The 19,809-nt window shown below is 43.4% G+C and overlaps 1 protein-coding gene across 6 annotated transcripts in view; it reads right to left on the reverse strand.

Annotated features, from left to right (window-relative positions):
* Positions 1-19,809, reverse strand: part of DENND1B (DENN domain containing 1B) — a 140,076-nt gene that overhangs the window by 40,211 nt on the left and 80,056 nt on the right. For all 6 annotated transcript variants that reach the window (XM_037150897.2, XM_053659519.1, XM_037150896.2 and 3 more), the window contains 2 exons: positions 15,814-15,859; positions 10,752-10,853 (listed from right to left, as the gene is read on the reverse strand). In XM_037150897.2, coding sequence (XP_037006792.2) covers positions 10,752-10,853; positions 15,814-15,859 — 148 coding nt within the window. The remainder of the gene's footprint in view (positions 1-10,751; positions 10,854-15,813; positions 15,860-19,809) is intronic.

Below are 19,809 nucleotides of genomic sequence, written 5' to 3' on the forward strand. Positions count from 1 at the left end.
ATGAACGAGGAAACAGGAGCTTAAAGATGGGAATCAGTTTGCCCGCAATGGAGAGCCAGTGAGTGACCAAACCGAGACAAGAACCCAGTTCTGTCTAGTTTGAGTTCATGGGCAGTTTGAGTTCAAGGTCATTGCCTTACGAACTAGTAATCAGATTATATTATTAACACGTTTAAATTAAGCCAATTTCTATTACCTAGAAATTGGCATAATGGAACCTTTAAAGATTTTATTTATTTATTTCTAGAGAGGAGGAGGAGAGAAGAAGACGGAGAGACACATCAATGTGTGGTCGACTGGTTGTCTCTGGCACGTGCCCCAACTGGGGACCGGCCGACAAGCCACACACAGGCCCTGACCAGAAACTGACCCAGTGGGACAGCACCCAACCCCCCGAACCACACCAGTCGGAGCCGTGAACCGGCATCATTTCAAAAGGCCCCTAAGGTTGATGTGACTTTTCCTACATTTCCATCTTTTCACTTCAAGTTCTGTGGATGCTAAGGAAGGCATGTTACTTAAGAACAGCCCTTCCTGAGATGAACGTGTCAGCGTGATCAAACTACGGACCTGGCAGTCCTTTTTTCAGGGGGAGGTGACTGGACGTGGACACGATGAGACAAATGCTGGTTGGACCGTCCCTTCTCGGAGCAGGCCCGCGTCCTTACAAAACTACCAGGTAACAAAACACTGTCACCTCCCCTTCACGCCGACATATACACAGACAGATACATGAGTCCCTGCAAAGAAGAAATGTTTTTCCTTCTTTATTACCAGCCGTCCTAACTACCCTTGTTGATGATGATGGGGATGGAAGTGTCCACCTAATTAACAACTGCACTTAGACTAATGCTAATGAGATGGGAAGGGGGGGGCGGCATCAGAGGAAAGACCAGCCCTACAGGTGACAGTCCTTTCACAGGGGTGACATTTCCAGTGTAAAGTCACAGTTGCTCTGATCTGATCAAAGGAGGAGACCCCATTGGGTCCAATTACAGCCAGGGTTTCTGGGAGACGATTGAGCTGCGGTGCTCATCAGCTCTGCAGACAGGGCTGGGCAGCAGAGGCCTCCCCCCAAAGCTGTGATCTTTTCCGTTTATATCTGAGCTCCACAGATTCAGATAAAAGTTTAGAGCTTGATTCACTCAGCCCACAAAAGTGCATAAACCAGACCTCGTTGAACAGGCATTTTTTACTACTAAAATGTAACCGCAAAAAAGGCCCATTTTTAGGTAACCCCCACACCCAAACAATAAACACAGCTGAAGGCAAACACCAGTCCTCCGGTTTAATGTCCTTAATTCTGAGGTTCATAATTATGTTATTTTTTTAAAGTTTCAAACGCTTTTTAAGAAAAGCCAATGGGAATGACCATAATGTGTGTATGTATTTAATCACTGCCTCCAAAAAAGACATAATGGAAGTCTTTCCAAGTATTATAAAAAAAGGACATGATTGGGTTACTTTACTTTTTTTATCTTACCTGAGGGCATTTCTTTTTATTTTTCTTAAGAGAGAGAGAGAAAGAGAGACACACAGATTGGTTGCCTTCGAACGCACCCCAACCAGGGACTGAACCCACAAACTGTGCCCTGGCCCACCACCTTTGGGTGCGCGGGAGAACACTACAACTAACTGTGCCGCAGCGGCCACGGCTGGTTGGGTTATGCTAAAGTTTTACTTTAGAAAATTAAAACAAAAAAAGACATTTACAACCGCCACACCTTAATCTTTGCTAAAGAAAACTCCTCGAAGAGCACCTTCTCTATGAAACGCGGAATTAACAATTTGGTTCTGCACAAGGGAAGTATCTGGAGAACAGTCACAGTGCACATGGTCCCAGAGAGAGCAGGCGGCCACTGGCCCCACCAGCTGGACCCGGGCCGACCCAGGGTATTAACCACATTGCCGCCGACCCTTCCTACCAGTGAGCCCATCGCTGACACGCTGCGGAAGACAGAGAGAAGGTGGAAACACTTGTTCCAGGACTGTGCACCCAGCACGATGGCCGTGGGACACCTGGGCCCTCGAAGAGTGACTTGCCCGAACTGAGTCCGCTGTGAGTGCAAACTACACATTCAATTTCCCAGACTCATCATGGGAAAGGTAAAAAAAAAATCTCATTCGTAATGCTAATTTTGATCACATGATGAAACAATAACGTTTGAAACAGACTGGGTTAAGTAAAACGCAGTATTAAAATGATCGACTTGACCCATTTCCTTTGACTTTTTCACGTGGCTACTCGCACATTTTCAGCTGCCCGTGCAGTTTCTGAGCCGTTTCTATGGCCCCGGGCTCTCCCATGCGGGCGAGCTGATGTCGTGCAGCTCCGAGAGACCACAACTACTGCCTGGCGAGAAACAGGACCACACTTTTCCTCTGCCCATTTCTACACCATTTCAACCCTCACAACCACATAAAACAAGTTTGTCTTGACTTGTTCTCAGTGGCCTCTGCCTGTCGGAAGATGGGAGAGGCTCCCCGCTTCCTGAGACCAGAGGACGAGCGGGCCAGGTAAGTGCTTCCGAATGTGCAAAAGAATGCTCGAAGATGGTCTTTAAGAATGAGATGGAGTTTTAAAGCTGCAGATCTACAGATGTGACTCCGACGTAAAACCACGCTGTCAACCGCGCTGCTTGCCTGGCGTTGGGACGGGGTAAATTAGCACCAGCTGCCATCGGCCCTTCATGGTGCTAATTAGCTTTTAGCAGTTTTTACCCATTAAAAAATGTCGATTCCCCCTGTGCAATTTTTCAAGGCTTGGTCTGGGAAACAGCATTTTTCTGCTGTAATTTCCAAACTTCTTGGTTTATAAAATACGTATACCTCTTCCCATGAAATCCTCAAGTTCATACACCCATATAACAGAATTCGGAAAAGCATCTGGGACCTCAGTCGTGGGGTTATTATCACACAGCCCTATTAGGTGTTGATGAGAAAGTATGTATTTTTTCTCTTTTTACAGCAGGTTTCCACCACCAATAGAGAAAGGCTGCTTCCGAACTGCCACTGTATGGCATCACATTTTTCAGTCTGCAAATATTTTTTGAGTGCGATGAAGTATTATAGTAAAACAAGACAAAAAAGCAGTGAAAAGAATTTCAGAAGTAAACACCATCCGACTGCTCTTATGAAGTGTTTCAATGCCTTTCCTACAAGAAGAATTCGGGCTCCCGGGCAGCCGCCCACAGGGGACTGTAACCGGGAGCCCACTGCGCGTGGAGAATGTCACCGCCAATTCTGCACTTCTGCTCTCGAAGACTATGAAGAAAAGGAGGGAATTACGTGCGCAAACACGACAAACAGGCACAAATTAACTGAGCACCAGCCACGCACATGGCGTCTTGGTAATGAAGCAATTACGCCAGCAGGGAGGTGGGAAGAAGGAGCATAAACACGCTGAGTTTTTCAGGGAAGTGACACCTATTTTTCTCTTGCTTGATTTTTAGAGGCAGCTCTTCTGGAAAAACAAAAAACAAAAAACTTAACCACTGTGTCCAGAAATTTTCATTTAACTTTTTAGGACCGCAGAGAGAACGTCAGCCTCAAGAACAGAAGGTGAAAATAAATGTTCAGAAACAGTATTTAGAGACCAACACCCCCCAGACTTGCCCTGGGATGAGGTCTGGGAAGGGCCTCTTTTGGGTAACTCAGCGGCAGTCTAGAAACCGCACGTGGGTAGAAAGGTTAAAGCTTCTAATAACTGTCTACTTTAGAAAAAAAAAGTTATGAACTTAAAGATCTTTTATTCTCCCATGAAACGCGTGTTCTGGTTCTCATATGAATCACATATTAAGTCCCTTTAATCCTTCTAACGTTCCATTTTTTTTTAAAAAAACCAAAATTAACCGTTCCTTCTCAATTCAGTTTTCTAACAAGCTTCTATTTAAGGATTAGAACAGTAACCTTTAACTTTCATTAAATGAAAAGCATATGATCCCCTGGCCGAGGGAATCGCCGCCTCCTTCCCCTGTGTAAATTACCTATCAGACCCTGACAAATGTGATGTCGTCTACGACCCCTTTCTCTTCAGAGTCATCTTAAAATCTAAGACGACCGAGCCTCTCTCCTCCTACCATAAGCCCGGCTTCGTGCCAGGGTCTCCAGTAAGTCACTTCCACGTGTCCCGTGGCTCTAAAGGGGTCTCGAGGGTCCTGTTCAACGCCTCACTGTCTCATCTCCCACAGGCAGCACACCGGCCCTGCCGGTGTGACCTCTGCTAGAGTCCACGTCGGCCCACTTTTCTCTAAGGTCCTGCCACTGCCAAGTTCAAAGCAGCTACAATCTCTTGCCTGGCCCACGGCAAATGGTCTCCTGAGGGCTGTTCCTGCTTCCTTTCCGACGCCCAGGGATCTCCGGGACCCAGAACCCAATGCGATGTTGTTGGAAGTCACAGGGAGCCTCACTCTTTCTCCACTAATGCCTCCGGTGAAGAACCCGTGGCGTCCAGGGGTCCCTGACAAGACTGCAGGTCTTTTACAGTCTGGCGCCTGCCCGGCACCGTGACCTGCTGTCCCACAGCCTCTCCTTTGTTCGACCCGCCGCAGCCCACCAGGACGTCTTTCCCGCTCTCCAATGCGCCCACCTCTCCTCCCACTCTGCTCGGCTCCCTCGGCCTCGTCGTTCAAGCCGATTCTGCGCAGGTACTTTCCCACGGCCAAGTGGCTGGGCCACCGGAGGCAGGTCTGAGTCTGCAGACCACTAAGAACGGCCCATGAGCTTGGCTACAATTATTTTCCCTCTGGCTCACCTAGGACAGAGATGGCTGTCCATCCACCTACACCCCCTCCCTTTCTTTGGTCATGAAAATCTGAAAGCTTTGACTGGTGGGGGGTTAACTCGGCTGTTTTCCAACATCTCGTGTGACTTGGTATGGCCATGTGGCCCCACAGATTCTGAGTTCCAGGGGCCCCGCAGCTATGGCTCCCTGTCCGCTCAGCTCGGAGCACAACACAGACGTACAGTGGGTGCCCAACGAGTATTTGTCCATAGAAAGAGTGAATGAATTAACAACCCGTCCCGGGCACACTTCTACACTAACTGCTGTAGTTAAATGGAACAGGATGTCTGTGGTGGGGCCCAGGAACATAACTGATTTGGAACTTCCCCAAGTCACCGTAGCATCAGCAAGATTCAGGGACCAACTGTGATGGAGCTCACAAGATCGTACAGACAAAGTCTCTTAAGCACGGAAAAGCCAAGAACGTAAAGGAGTAGAAACAAATTGGAGATTATACATACTATATATAATACATACATACAGACACATATATACATGCAATAAGACAGAAAAGCATGCTATTAAGATGATATAGTAAAAATTAAAGACATTAGCAGAAAAGCGAGGCGATCTAGTTGGAAACGAAAAGCTGTGGGAAAGCGGCGGACTTCCGGAGCACTCAACGTCACCGAGACTAGGAAACTACAAATGGACGTAAACAAGGCACGCGCGCAGAGGCCTAAAGGGGACACTAAGGCCAGGGCCACTGCAGAGAGACGGTCAGTCTCTACTTCTCTGGAAGAGAAAGACGGTCTTTTCAGTGGTTGGAAGCCCAGTCTCCAGGGTGCTGCGTTACTGGGTTTTGCTCTTGTATTTAAAGTTTACGTTTAAAAAACTACACACCAAGGAAACAGTAAGGAAAATGGCACAATCGCTAATACTTTACTTATGAACAACAACAAAAACTTCTCCTAAACAATCACATCTCTGAATGTAACTACTTGAGAGAGGGGCGAGTTTCTGTGGACACCCAGCACCGGGTGGCCCCCGTGCCCAGAGCCAGGGGATTAAATCGGGCTCTCACAGCCAACAGAGCGTGGGCGAGCCGTGCCTCTAGGTTCTTCCTTTTGTGACTGTGAAAGCAGGATGGAAACACCCCCATAAAATGCTCTAGGATGGGATGCTAAGCTGAACGGGGAGCTGGAAAGCAACTCCTATTACAAAAGATAAAAGAAACGCAATCCCATTTCGCTCCCCCAAGCGCTTACTGACGATGGCCTGCTAGTCACACGGAGACGGCTGCAAGGCCGGTGGCTGTGGCAGCCGCACACCTGGGTGCCCGGATTCTAGAGGCTGGGGCTTGGGCGTGGCTGCGTGTCTCCAGGGCACAACCGAAAGCTGCGTTTGTCTCCTGAAGTCTACGCTAGTAAACTTAAAAAAAAATGTTTTCTAAACTACCCCAGGACCTAGACAACACTGTCATCTTGCTCACCTGGCCACTCCAGAAATCGCTGGGAGCTGCATTCACTGTGGCACACAGTGAGAATTACAGCAGGGCCGGGGTAAACCTGGAACTAATATAACATTCCCCGGGGCCCTTTTCTGTCTTTATAACATGCATTATGACAATTTAACATATTAAACCTTCATGTTAGATTAGAGGAAAAAGCCAATGAATGAAACATATCTATTGACTATCTGTATAGCAACGAGAATTAAATTTGTTCCCATACTTAAATTTTTTAAAGCTAATTTTAAAAGTTCTTTGAAAAAAAAAAAAGCCAGTTCTTTTCCAAACTTACTCTCAAATTCATTAACTCACTTGAATGCAGATGTCTAAAACTACATTTCAAATCAGAGTTTTGGTTTTTTTTCTCTAGTTTTTTAGGCTTTTAATGATTTTTTGGTAATTCAGAACCATCTGTGTCTTTTTCCACATCACAATAAAAACATTAACCTGTTCGTTCAAGAGACGCTTGGAATCCTCACTATAAAGTAAGTATTTATTTTATATAAATGACTCCGTGCTATTGCAAGGTCTCTTCAGGGTCTCGGTAATTCCACATGCTTGATACCAAACGTGGTCAGCCTACACAGAACATGATGTGGTTTACACGGAATTGTACGATAACTCTGAACTGTACTCTATTTTCTGCGCACCCTCATCATAGGAAATAAAGCACTGTTTTCCAATACAATTCCAGGTAAGATGGAACGAGTGATAAAAACAGTGCTGAAAGCCCCAATGTTAACCCGGTGGGTCGCTGTGGCCTTTCCGGCCAAGGTTGGAGGGCAGGGAGCGCTCCTGCACTCAGTCCCGGGAGAGGTGCGCTCTGCACTGGCCGCCACGCCCGCCCGAGGCAGACCAGGGTCTGGCGCTGCGGCCCGGTCTGAGGGGCAAAGCCCACAAGACCCCAGCTCCAGACACACGGTGGACAGTCCACTTTCCGCCCTTCACCTTCAAAATGGGGAGAGACCTGTTGACCTGACTGACTCTGAGCATACTGTTCTTTACAATTTACTGAGTTACACTGATGTAGAGACAGTTAAACAACAGAGGTCAAGATTCGCTTTCTTAGAGATGAATATTCAAATGCAACTTTTTCAGATGTCAATTCTAACCTCTTTTGCCTAGAAGAGTTGGTTTATAATTGTTTTAACTGAATAGTCACATGAAGACAGATTTCCTAAATCTCATTATAATTGTAATCAGCTTAATTTCTTGACAAGTAGGGTTGTCCTATTTATTTCTGAAGTAGTAACAATCATCCAAGTTACTTTAAAATTATCAATGATGATAAAAAATAAAATGAGCAATAACAGCTTAGAAATACATTTTAAATTAGCATATAATTGAAACTAAATTTGTGAATATACATGGAATGAGGAGGACTCTCAATAATGCATTTTCTTAAATTAAAATGACTGCATTTGAGATTTTAAATGTTACATTTAATCCAACTGGGATTTTTCCCCCTCACTTAAAAACATAATACAATGGCACTAACTTTCATAGACATTGTTTATAGCCCTAAAATTCACTTTTTTAATTTCAAAACACTCAAACTACATGTGCTCGAAGAGCTCTGTATTTGGTACGGCCAATGAAAAACAAAATCACAAGGTACTCACAGACAAAAACGACCACAGTACATCTTAACAGAGCGCCTGCTTTTAAAAGTTATTCCGTGTAATAATCAATATCGTTAAAATCACTCCCAATAAAACTGGGGTTTCGTTTTCTCCTAATGATCCAAATGTAGAGTGAAATGATGAAATCAAAAACCAAGTGTTCTTGTCAGAAGACAGGAAGAGAGTTTCCCCCCTCCCTGGCGGAAAACAAAGGGCTCCTGAGTGCTCGGCCCTGATTTATTTTTCCAATTTTCAATTCCTTGAGCAGCGGAGCTGCTACCGGCAGGGTCGTATTTCTAGCAGTCAATAAATCTACAATATTATGTGTGAATATTGGAATGAAGCCATTAAGAAGATTACAGCATGCGGCGCAGCAGAGGGTCCGCAGGAAGAAAGACGAGTAATTCGGGACAACTGTGACCGCTGACCCGGGAGTGGCCGAAGCCGCTGGCCAGGCTGACGCTGTAATCGGGTGCACGTGCGGACGGAGCCGGCCGGCCTGCCGGGGAGGGTGGCTTCCCCGCTCGGCGGCAGGGTTTCAGAGGCCCCCCCCTGCAATCTCGGTGAATTTACTGAATAACCAAACAACCCCAACAGAAATATTATTCAGGCTTCCAGTGTGTGTTATTCACTCAGATCTCAGACACACACACACACACACACACACACATTCGGTAAGATCATCTGTGATTTTTTAACACGCCTCATTTGAAACATTCACAATGACAGAAAAGAGGACTGGCCACTTGATTGTACTTCCCACAGGAGTGTAAGAGATGGCTTTTGGAAAACTGATGATGAAAGCTCAATTTTTGAGAGAGGGTTAAACAGTCATCTAAAATATTTGTAGGACAAGGACTGTCGCTCGAAGCATCTCCTATTGCAGTTGACAGTTTTTGCGCTACCTGAGAGCCAGCTCCATTTCCGCCTTCCCCAAATGTGCTCACACCCGGTTCCGTCCGCACCCGATGTCTCCTTAGACTCTCTCCCTCTCACAGGTATGTCCAGCCAACTGTGTCTATACAATGACATTCCCCCGCATCATTTTATATATGTAGGCTTTAGTATCTGGGAGTGTCGTTGACCTCCTTCATGTATTTAACTAAAGCGTAAACAGCAAACTAATTCAAATGGGAAAACACTGCCTCTGAATTCAAAAAGAATTACCCATCAAAACAATGGCTGTTAGAGATCATTCTTCTCAAAGGAAGAAGGAGCTATCATTAAAGCAGACTATAAAAACCTCACTACGGCAGTGGAAAAGCTGATTTCTTTCCCACTTTTCTTCCTCTTCTTTAAAGGATTGTTTCAATCCTTTCTCCTCAGGGGCACTAACAGTAGCAAATACAAGCACATAAGAAAAACGTTCTTAAAACTTGGGTCTTTATTTTCATAATTACTTCTCTCTCCAATGAAGGATACTTTGATGGATTTCCAAATGAATAACTCTAATCATTTCTACCAGCTTCTGCAAAATTCTTATAATGAGGCAATCTAGTTATAATGAGCTAAAAAGATAATATAATTCTTCACTGACCAGGGCTTGGATTAGTTCCTCCGTAGCATTAATTTTACTACAGTAAGATAAAATACTTCAGTTTAATTTGCTTCAAGGTCAGCAAGTATTTCAGGTTATTTATGGGCATACATAACTTCATTTCAACCTAAAGTCATATTTTCCCATCAGTAGCCATAAAAACCATCAAGTTTAGTTTTAGTGTATTTTTTGAGTTTGAAATTTTTTAAATTTCATTTTTCAAACTCCTTAAAAATGATTTCAAAGTACTTGAAATATTAGAGACTTACAAATTTGAATGGAGGTTTTTTTTTTGTAATTCTCAAATTTTAATATCCCTGAAAAGAATAAATTTTTTAAAGGGCGGTTATTTTAACTTGGGACTATGTTAGAACACTATTTTTAAACAAGCATTGAAACAAAAACAGAAACAAGACTAGTCTGCATGTTACCAGGAATATGTAGGCCAAAAAATACACTTTTGGAGACTATTTCACATGAAATACAGAATATATCCTATTATAAGCTGCAGACACACACACACATGCACACACACACACACACACACACACACACACCCCTTTGCAAGATCAAAGACCAGGCAAGAACTGGCACTTAATTTATCAGCCTTTACAGACAAAAGACAGTTTTCGTCATTTCAAAAGGATCAGATGTCTTTTATGACAGACTGGGCCTGCAGTTTAATTTACAAATAGAATTCTAAGTAAGCAGCCCTTGCTCTGCCCCGGCAAACGATGCTCCGCGCAGGTTTTCATTCTGGCGGCCCTCAGCAGGACAGAGAAGATTAAAAATAAAACTGAAATAATTTAGAGAAAACAAATAAATGTTTCAGAAAGTTGAGGGAGATCAAAGCCGGAGTTTCCTGACCCCAACTGTACCAGCATTTCTGATTATATTGACCAGCACCATCAGATCATTAATTAAAGGGAATGGCACTGGCAGGTGGCGGAGGAGCCCAGCCGGTAATTGGCTCCCTTCTTTTTCCTTCAAAAACTCTCATTCTTTTGCAAGACATGCCACTAGGCAGACAGAAATGCCTACTTTGTAACGTGATGATTAAGATGAGATGAAGAGGCACACGTTGAAAGAAACCTTGCCTAATGAATGTGCCGAGCTGTTTAATTACGGTCCTCTCTCACAATGCGGAGCATCGGGCCCCACTCACCAGCCCCTCAACTGCCAAAAGGTAAAAATAGGATATGCAGGCCCTCCGGTGAGTCCTCACCCTCACCCCCGCCCCCCCCCCGGCCCCTTTATTCCAGTCTTGCACAGTGGGCGAGATCGCTCTCGGTGAAGCAGGGGTCCGGGGAAAACATACATGTGAGTCTCCGTCCACCACAAGGCACCCTTCAGACTTACCACGTCACTCGGGAGGTTGATCAAGTCATTAAATGGTGACTCTAAAGTGTTTGTGTCAACATTTAACATAACCACATCCTCCAGGGATTTATTTTTCACTCTCTGTTTAAAAAACACAATTATAAACAAACATCTTAGTATACTGTCCAAAGTCTAGTGAGCTTAGAAATGTAGAAAAACTTATCTTAATGCATTAATCTTAGAAGAAAGACAAAAAAAGGAAAACCCTAGATTATAAAAGAATATAAACTGTGTGAGAAAAATAGTTTGTATGCAACCATCCAAAAAGATGGGATAAAAAGGCTTCACGTAAAATGTGTGCTCATCTCAGTACAGTTTTGGTTTAGAGATACTGAGCATAATTTAACGACCAAAGAGCTGTTACAACAAAGACTTACAAAAGAGCACGGCTACAGTGAACTGTGAAAACATACATTCTTTAAATCTGATCAACTGAATTTCAATCCTAGGATGGAACTTGTGTCCAGTTCTACACCTATTTTTAGCATAAATCATAATGCAGGTCTCATATAAACCAACTACAGTTTAAAGTAATCCATATTTTCTCTATATTTTGATTTCGATTTGGTAAAAGTTTAGGATAATGTCTGAAAGTCAAATAAGAAAAAAGGACAAAGAGGGCAGTAATATGTAGTTCATTATTAGTAATATTCATCACACAAGTTTCAATATAAGAGATCAAATTTAACAGCCTATCAGATTAGCTATTTGACTTACTTGCTTTATTTGTTTGACAGCTTAGTTACACCTGATCAAATTATCTCAATATGTGGACAAATACTAGTGAATTAGAATTGCATCAGATTTTTCATACTTAAATAAAATATTTACGCTTTGTTTCTTATTTAATATGAATACTTAAGTTATATACCATAATAGCTTTATGTAAATGATAGCAAACAGTATTAGTCCCTAATGCAAATGAGGTGCTCATTAGTGAAATATATCCATCAACTTGGAATTCCATAATTGTATAGGTCAACTAGCGATAGGTCAATTAATTTCAGCACAATGTTCTTTAAAGGGACATTCTAGAATAATAGCTATTTCAGAAATTATTAAATACCTTAAATTTTAAATTGGCCGAACAATTCTTTTTGGCTCATGTTGGGCAACACTAAAATTTCTCTGATTCATTCAGAATTTCAAGTCTATGCACATTAGGCAGAATTTTAAATTTTCTAGAGAAGTGGTAGTTTTCAGTGTTAAGAAAGCTGTAATGTCTAGGTGGAATATGGATTCACGGGGGGGTGGGGCACATGACGCTAAAAATCCTTGTGAAAGACATTAAAATAAATCTAAAGTAAGACTCAAACAATGGCCCTTTTTAAGAGATTGACATTTATAAATTAACTCGTTTCCTTTCCCTTTCATGTTAATATATATATGTAAATAAAATTTATATATATACAAATATGTAGATATTATAAATTACAGTATAACTATAAAATAACCTATTTTATAAGCAAATATATATTTATATTGATGGCATTTATGTGAAAAAACTATGTCATAATTTTGATTTCCATCTTCAATTTTAAGTTGCCCTTTTAACAGAAACTATAAAGTTAATCTATAAACCTGATGTATTTTTTAAAAAATAAAATAGCCAAGGATAATGGCCACGTGACCCCCGAATGCTTCATGATGACACTAACAATAAGCCCTGAATAAAGGAAATCAATGTTAATACGAAGTGTATGTGTTTTTCAAAGTTGCTCTTGGTTTGAAAAGATCTGACAATAGCTGGATATTAAATTTTGTTCAAGGGACCGCCCAATAAGAATGAAAATGTCCCCTGGCTGGTGGGGCTCAATGAAATAAGTGCCAGCCTGTGAAACGAAGGGTGGCCGGTTCAATTCCCAGCCTGGGCACATGCCTGGGTTGCAGGCCAGGTCCCCAGTAGAGGGCGCATGAGAGGCAACCACACACTGATGTTTCTCTCCCTCCCCTTCTCTAAAAATAAATAAATAAATAAATAATTTTAAACAAATAATGGAAAATATATTCATTTAGAAATCAATACACTAAGACCTCTAAAATGAGAACAATTTCATATTTTAAAAAAAACTATGCAATTTAAATCTTTTTTTAAGTTGGAGTAATGTGAGTATTTTATCTGGTTTCCCTGCCAACTTGGATTTAGCTGTTGTTTTTGCTAAATACCAGTGGACGGCCACACAGCACATAAAATCATCCCACTCTCCTATTTTTAGATCGTAAAATTCATACTTGTTTAGATGGAAAAAGAGTAAGAAAATATAAAAATATAATTTTCCTTTTTCTTCAAAAATAGAAAGTGCTCCGAGGACAGAGACAGAACATCTGGTGCAGATGGGCAGGACGGTGGTGAGGGAGGTCGCTGCGTCCCCATCCTCTGCAGAGGGCCCTCCCAGGGACGGGGAATACCGGCCACAAACGTCACAGCCAGGCAGTGACACAGAGGCGGCGGCCACATGGTCTTATGAAGTTGGGCCACATTTTGTTTAAGGGCCTTTCTGCACTGGAACTACCCACCCCACCTCCACCTGCGGCCCCCACCGATGTGCCGCTGGCCCCAGTCACTGCAGGGCCGCCCCCCCCCCGCCCTCCCACCCCGGGCTCAGCTGCACACTCTCCCTGAAGTCTAGTGTTCCGGCAGAGCACCAGGCCCTCGCCCTGTGTTTTGGGAGGAGGTGTGCATTTTAAAAAGAAATTGCGAGCCATCTTTCACTCACAATTACATAAAAATAATTAAAAATTTAAAAGGGCATTCATTTTACATCTTTGAACAATTATGTTTAGAAGTCTTGAAACAGTCTTATCTGACTGGAAATAAACTATTTGATTCTTCCTTTAAAAAAAATAAGTTGTGCCCTGGCTGGTGTAGCTCAGTGGATTGAGCACGGGCCTGCGAACCAAAAGATCGCGGTTCGATTTCCCATCAGGGCACATGCCTGGGTTGCAGGCCAGTTCCCAGCAGGGGCCAGTTCCCAGCAGGAGATGCACAAGAAGCAACCATACATTGATATTTCTCTCCCTCTCTCCTTCCCTTCCCTTCTAAAGATAAATAAAATTTTTAAAAAAAATTAGTTGTAATTGCAGCCAAAGGAAAAAAATGTAAAAAAATACTTCAGTCTCACATGTGAAATATGTAAATACATACATTTGCATTTTAACTATAATATCTTATATAAAGTTTAAAAAGCACAAAAGAACATTTCAATGAAAAAAACCTGCCGAATAAGACATCGTAAGAATGGAACCGTGACATGAGCATCTCCCGTAACAGATACAGGAGAGAGAGCTTCACCAAAGGCACCGGCCCAGGGTAAACGCGTTCCCGAGTTCCCACTGCACTTCCTCACTCAGCACTAACCCAGACCTACTGAACCAAGCGGATCATTAAGACAGTTCGATGAATCCAGAGTAAAATAAGGCCCAGAGACTGTGGCCAATCCGCTCCCGGCTCCAACACTCTCCTCTAACAATGGGAGCCAATCTAAAGCTCGAATAGACTACTTCTCCAAGACAGTCCTTTAAGGGGTAAGTCATTCTTAAACTGGCCCTTTAGAAAAGTACTATTTTTTTTTGCCCTGGCTGGTGTAACTCAGTGGATTGAGCATGGGCCTATGAAGTAAAAAAGTACTATTTTTTTTTCATAGGTGTCCATTAAATATGTGATCAATTTAATTGAATATTTAAAACCTGCATCCCTTTCTATGATCCTTTTGAAAAGTTGAATCATTCGTTTTAAACGTTAATATAGAATAATTACGCAAAAAAAAAAAACAGGTATAATGGACAACTCTGAATATTTTTTATCTGTAAAAATAAATAAAATATATTGTAAAAATTACATATTGTATTAGATATATTACTTAAAAAAAGACATGGACACTAATACCAAAATGAAGTTTGGTCACTTTTTCAGACCATACCAACCAGGGACGGTGAGACTATGCCCAAGTCACGCTGTTGATGTGTATGATGCCAGTCCCGTGTTCCACAATCTGATAACAGATCAATAACTGCTCATTCATGTCGCCTTTCATACACTCTGTCCCTTCACTGCAGGCGTTGTGGCATGTAAGAGCAAGTTTTCCAAAAATAACAAAATATGAAGAGTCATAATGCTATCCAGCCCAGACTTCACTATTCAAAACAAATTAAACCTCCGAAGGAAACTTGCTCAGATAGATTCTTTATTGAAGGTGAAACAAATAAAAACTGGTGCCCGAGGGACTCCCTGATCAACACAGCGGCTGTCCTGTGTGCACCACTGTGCACAGTGACACCAGTCAACAAGAAAACCCAATCTAACTCGCTGAGGCTAGAACTCGGGTGAAAGTGCAAAATGCACAACCAGCAGAAAAAAAATTTTTTTTTAATAAAACTGAAGTCAGCCGGCATAATGCAACCTGATCCACGCCCTTAGTCTCTAGATGCTAATCTTACAAGATGAACTCTCTGGAAATTTCACTGAGTTCAAGTGCAAGGCGGTTCACTACAGTGATGACTCCAGTGACAAAAGTCAATGTGGAATGTTGTGATGACAGCGCAGAAAAATTGCTACGTTTCTAACCCCCAAGGAGATTGAAAATTAAAATAATATTCCGATGAAAAACTTCATGATTAGTGCATGAAATCTGCCTCTTCAAAAAACATACTGATAAAGTGAATTGAAATGAAGTCCACAAAATAACCTTTCTTTTTATAACTCCTAGTCACACGAGTTCTGACTTTCCTGTGTGCGTATAAAAATCTCAGGTACCGTGAAGAAGGTGGTCCATTCAAAACTAAAGTTTTCAGGATGTAAAACTTACCATGTGATTTCTACCAACCAGAATCTATTTTCATGGGTTTTATGCCATTGAAGAGGACCATTTAGTACATAAATTATAATACAATGATTTCAAAGTTACCCTTTTAAACATGACCATGTAAATGTAAATTAGTCACTGTCTTGTACTACATAATTGATAGTCTTTCAAAGCGTAACTGCTTAGACTATCGTTTTGTGAGTGGATTGATTGCGATCAAAGGCCTGAAAGGTACTCACCTCTATGAGGCTGGAGTGGATTCCGATCAGGTAAGGCATCGGAGCGCTAAATTAAAAAAATACATACATATTCACACAGTTCATGAAAACCGAAACAACGTCCCAAATAATTCCGTATGCCTAACAAATTAAATGTATTAAATACACAGCTCTAACACAGCACATATAGGTATTTTAAGTTATTCTACATATAAAATTCAAATCTGACTTTAAAGGCCATTAATAGACTCAGGTTAAGGTCGATTTATATAAAAATCACAAAATTATTTATAATTAATTCAAGATTAGAAAACTTTAGTGATTAAGAATAGTGGGGTGGAGGCCATAATCTGAGTTGAACTTCTCCATGTACTTCATAGCGAATACTGAATATTATTTCAAACAGCGGACCATGCATTTAATCATCGGTTGCCAATTAATGACTTCACGCAACATTTCCCAACTAGTGATCTGTGAAAATTATTTTCAGAGAAAAAGACCATTGTCAATTAAGTTTAGGAAGTGAGAAGTATTAACTTCTCATCCTTAATAATCATCAAATTTATTCACATTTCTTTTGCACCCCCTTTTTTAAAATTCAATTAGATTCTTATTTCCAGGATTTTCTCAATATATCATTATTTCATACCTACTACCTGACCACATTTTTTAGTCCGTCAGCACCACGTACTCTTGAGACCTACTGTGTGCCGGCACCTACTACGTCCTCCCTCCCTGTCCTCGCTGTCCCATTTCTGTGCTGTCCACTCCTGGGCCTTGTCTTTCAAGTCACATGTCATACATACATTTACACTTATCCCACTTTGACTTCTATCGATAAAACAATTTTAATAAATTAAAAAATGTTCAAACAAGTTGAAGAATAAAACTGATTAAGTCCACCCCAAATTGAGAGAGCACCCCAGGCGTGCCGGTCGGGGGGGGCTTGGGTCCCATAATAGGCAACTCGGGCCAAATGTACCCCTTTGTGGGCCCCACACTCCAGCAGAGAACACGGTCATTAACTAACCTTTGTGACACGTCAGATCAGACTTGCTAGTAATGTCACCAACATTTCTCATCACATGCAGAAGGAAATTATTCAACTTGACATTTCAGAATTAAAACTCTGTCTAGCAAGAAACCATGAGAATGGACGAATGTCTACAAAGGTGATCAAAATATGCCACTAAACAGCTACTCCAAAATCAAACATTTTTTTAAATGTCTTGGGTACACGATTCGGGCTACACTGAAGGCCAGCCTTCTCTGTTAATGGACATGGACAGGCTCCTTTCTCTAAGGGCTCACACGGTCTTCCGAACATCGCCGTCGTTACCAGGACTGAGCTGTGGTGTCCTGCAAGTCCACCGGGCAACCAACACCAGGACCCGACAAAACTAGCGGGCACCCCTACAGATCCGGTTTTCAGGGGCACCTCCAACCGTTCCAGGAGTGTGAGGAAGGCTAACCACACTGCCACATCCAGAATTCACGAACAATCAGAACAGCTGATCTCACTTACTCACACTGGCATGCCCGTCACACTTACGTGCTAGATTCTAAGCCCAGTCGCGTTTGCCTTTGATACAACTGCCCCTTCCTGCTTCATTGTCACAGAGCCGGTATTCTGGACACTTCACTGGACTGCAAGGTGAGAACTATTTGTAGGCCTGGATGTCCTTAAGACCTAATAGATCCGCCCCCTTCAGAAGGAAGCAGGATAAGTACACGTGGGCACTTCTGCTTTTGCTTAACTAAGGGAAGGCTGGCGAAGTCCCTAGTTCATGCTCTCACCTCTGGAATTCCTTCTGGGATTCTGCAGAAGACATAAAATATACGTCGCCAATTATATGTCTCCCAGGACTGGGTTCAGCAACTTGCACAAAGCAGTGTAGGCAATGGCAAGATCTTACAATGCCTCAGGCCCTTGCCACATGGGAAGATGCATAAAGCTACTGAAGGCACCATGGGGCCTCCCTCTCAGCCCCAGGTTAGGTCATCTTACCCACCGGAGTTATAAGGAGGGACCTCAAATTTCCAAGCATGTTGTAAGAAAATGAGCATTAATCAAAATATTTAAACCTTGTAAAAATAATGATTTATTACGTCCATTTTCTAGGTGTTGGAGGATGAACACTGAGTGGACCAGACTTCAAAAGATCAAATCCGAAAATGCTAAAGTCGTATGGGTTACATCTAAGATAACACTTCCCAGTTATCGCTTCAAATATAAACAATAAATTGACAGAAATTGTTAAGCTAGAATAGAAACTCGGTGACAAGTGCCTCTTTGACCCCGATAATAAAGTGGGAAGGTTTTCTATGGGATCAACTGGCGTCTCTATGTGTTCTTATTTCACTCATCTACAACAAAATCAAAACAGACTGACGTCAGAAATGCAAACATTTTAAATCTAGAGCATCATTTCCTAAAATAATTATGATGATTTGGAGAGTATAGATTTTGTGGAACGGTTGTTTCCTCCCCGTGAAAAGCGAACTGAGTGCACCCTAACACTACGTCAGCCACAGCTCACGGCGAGGAGTTTGCAGCCCCAGCTGAGGCCGCCTCAGAGGTGAGGGCACTGAGGAGCGAGGAAGGGCCCCCGCAGCACAGGGGCTTCACCGCCCGCCTGTACAATGGCCCTGCGTCTTTCTCTCCATGAAGTTATTGTGCAAAGAGAGCATACGGAAGGCTCTGTGATGACCGCTTCTTCTTTCAGCAATTAACCTTCGTTCAAAAATGGCTACTCCATTGCAGCCCCCTTTCCCCGTTAGGTCTCCTCACAGAGACCAGGCGTGGGTTTGGCCCATGAACGTGGGGTGTTCAAACCGGTGTAGCCTCCCCACTGTGATGTTTTCAGCAGTGAAACCCGCTCCTTTGGTGGGAGCAGCAGCAGACACACAGCCGAACTAACCATTCTTGAACCAGGAGGGACGATTACTACCTTCCTGGGAGGGAAGTCACGCCACGCCCGGGAGTGGGAGGGCTCGGCGAGGGGGGAGACTGTCCGCCCACTTCTTGGGTGGACGTGCTCCAGTCCCCTTTGCTGTGCTGTTGCAGAGAGGACACCTGGCACACGATGTGCCCCCCTCACAAACTGGGCGCCCAGGGCCGTACCGCCGCCTGAAGGCTCGGTGTTGCTCGGCACATCTCAAGGACGTCATCAATGTGCAGCTGAGGCCCGTGAAAGAGCAACTCCTCACTTCCCCTCCTAGTGCTGGATGCTGGGAGACTGCGGGCTGCGTCCTGCTGGCCCAGTGGCCTCCCCTGTCCTAGCAGGCAGCGGGGCCCACTTCTTCCTTGGTGTCCCCCCTCATACACCTCTGAGGGGAACCTCACGTGTGTGCCCTGCATGCGTGTGCACATGTTAATAGGTGTGTAGATTCCTTCCCACCTGTGAACACCGCCAGGGCAGAAACCAAGTCGTCTTCGTTACACTCCCTGCTCACGGCTGGACAAACAGGGGTGCCCTGAATGTCTGATGTACAAGTGCGGGAGCGAAGGGGGGCATGAGCCAGCAAGCGAGTGAGCCTGCACCTGAGGACCCAGGTGCGACACTCATCCAGGGTCAGATGGCTCTCACCGCCTCTGCCATCAGAGACACCGGGCGCAAACCCCAAAACCCCTCCAAAGCTGGGCCTGCCTCGGGACATGGGAGGTCCCAGTCACCTGGGAGAATGGGCAACACACACCTACCGCTCTCTGGCCTTCCTGGCACTATTTCCAAAGCAGAATCACAAATGTCTTTATTCAAACCCCACGGAATGGAAGCAAGGATGTCTAATGTTCCTCTCCCTTCCGCGTCCAGACCAGTATGACTAGAGTCATTCGCAAGGATGCGAAGAAAGAGGGGAAACCATTTTCCCCAGGAAACAGTTTGGTCCAAGGAATTTCCTGACGATGGAAGAGAGCTGGGTCTTCAGTGGCCATTTCTAAATATACATACATCCTCCTGCCTGACCCCGCTGCTGGAAGGTGAGCCCCTCATGGCAATGGGACGGGGTGGGGGC

Source organism: Artibeus jamaicensis, unplaced genomic scaffold (genome assembly GCF_021234435.1).
Source record: "Artibeus jamaicensis isolate MK-2021 breed Jamaican fruit bat unplaced genomic scaffold, CSHL_Jam_final scaffold_754, whole genome shotgun sequence".
In the NCBI taxonomy this organism is placed as follows: Eukaryota; Metazoa; Chordata; class Mammalia; order Chiroptera; family Phyllostomidae; genus Artibeus; species Artibeus jamaicensis.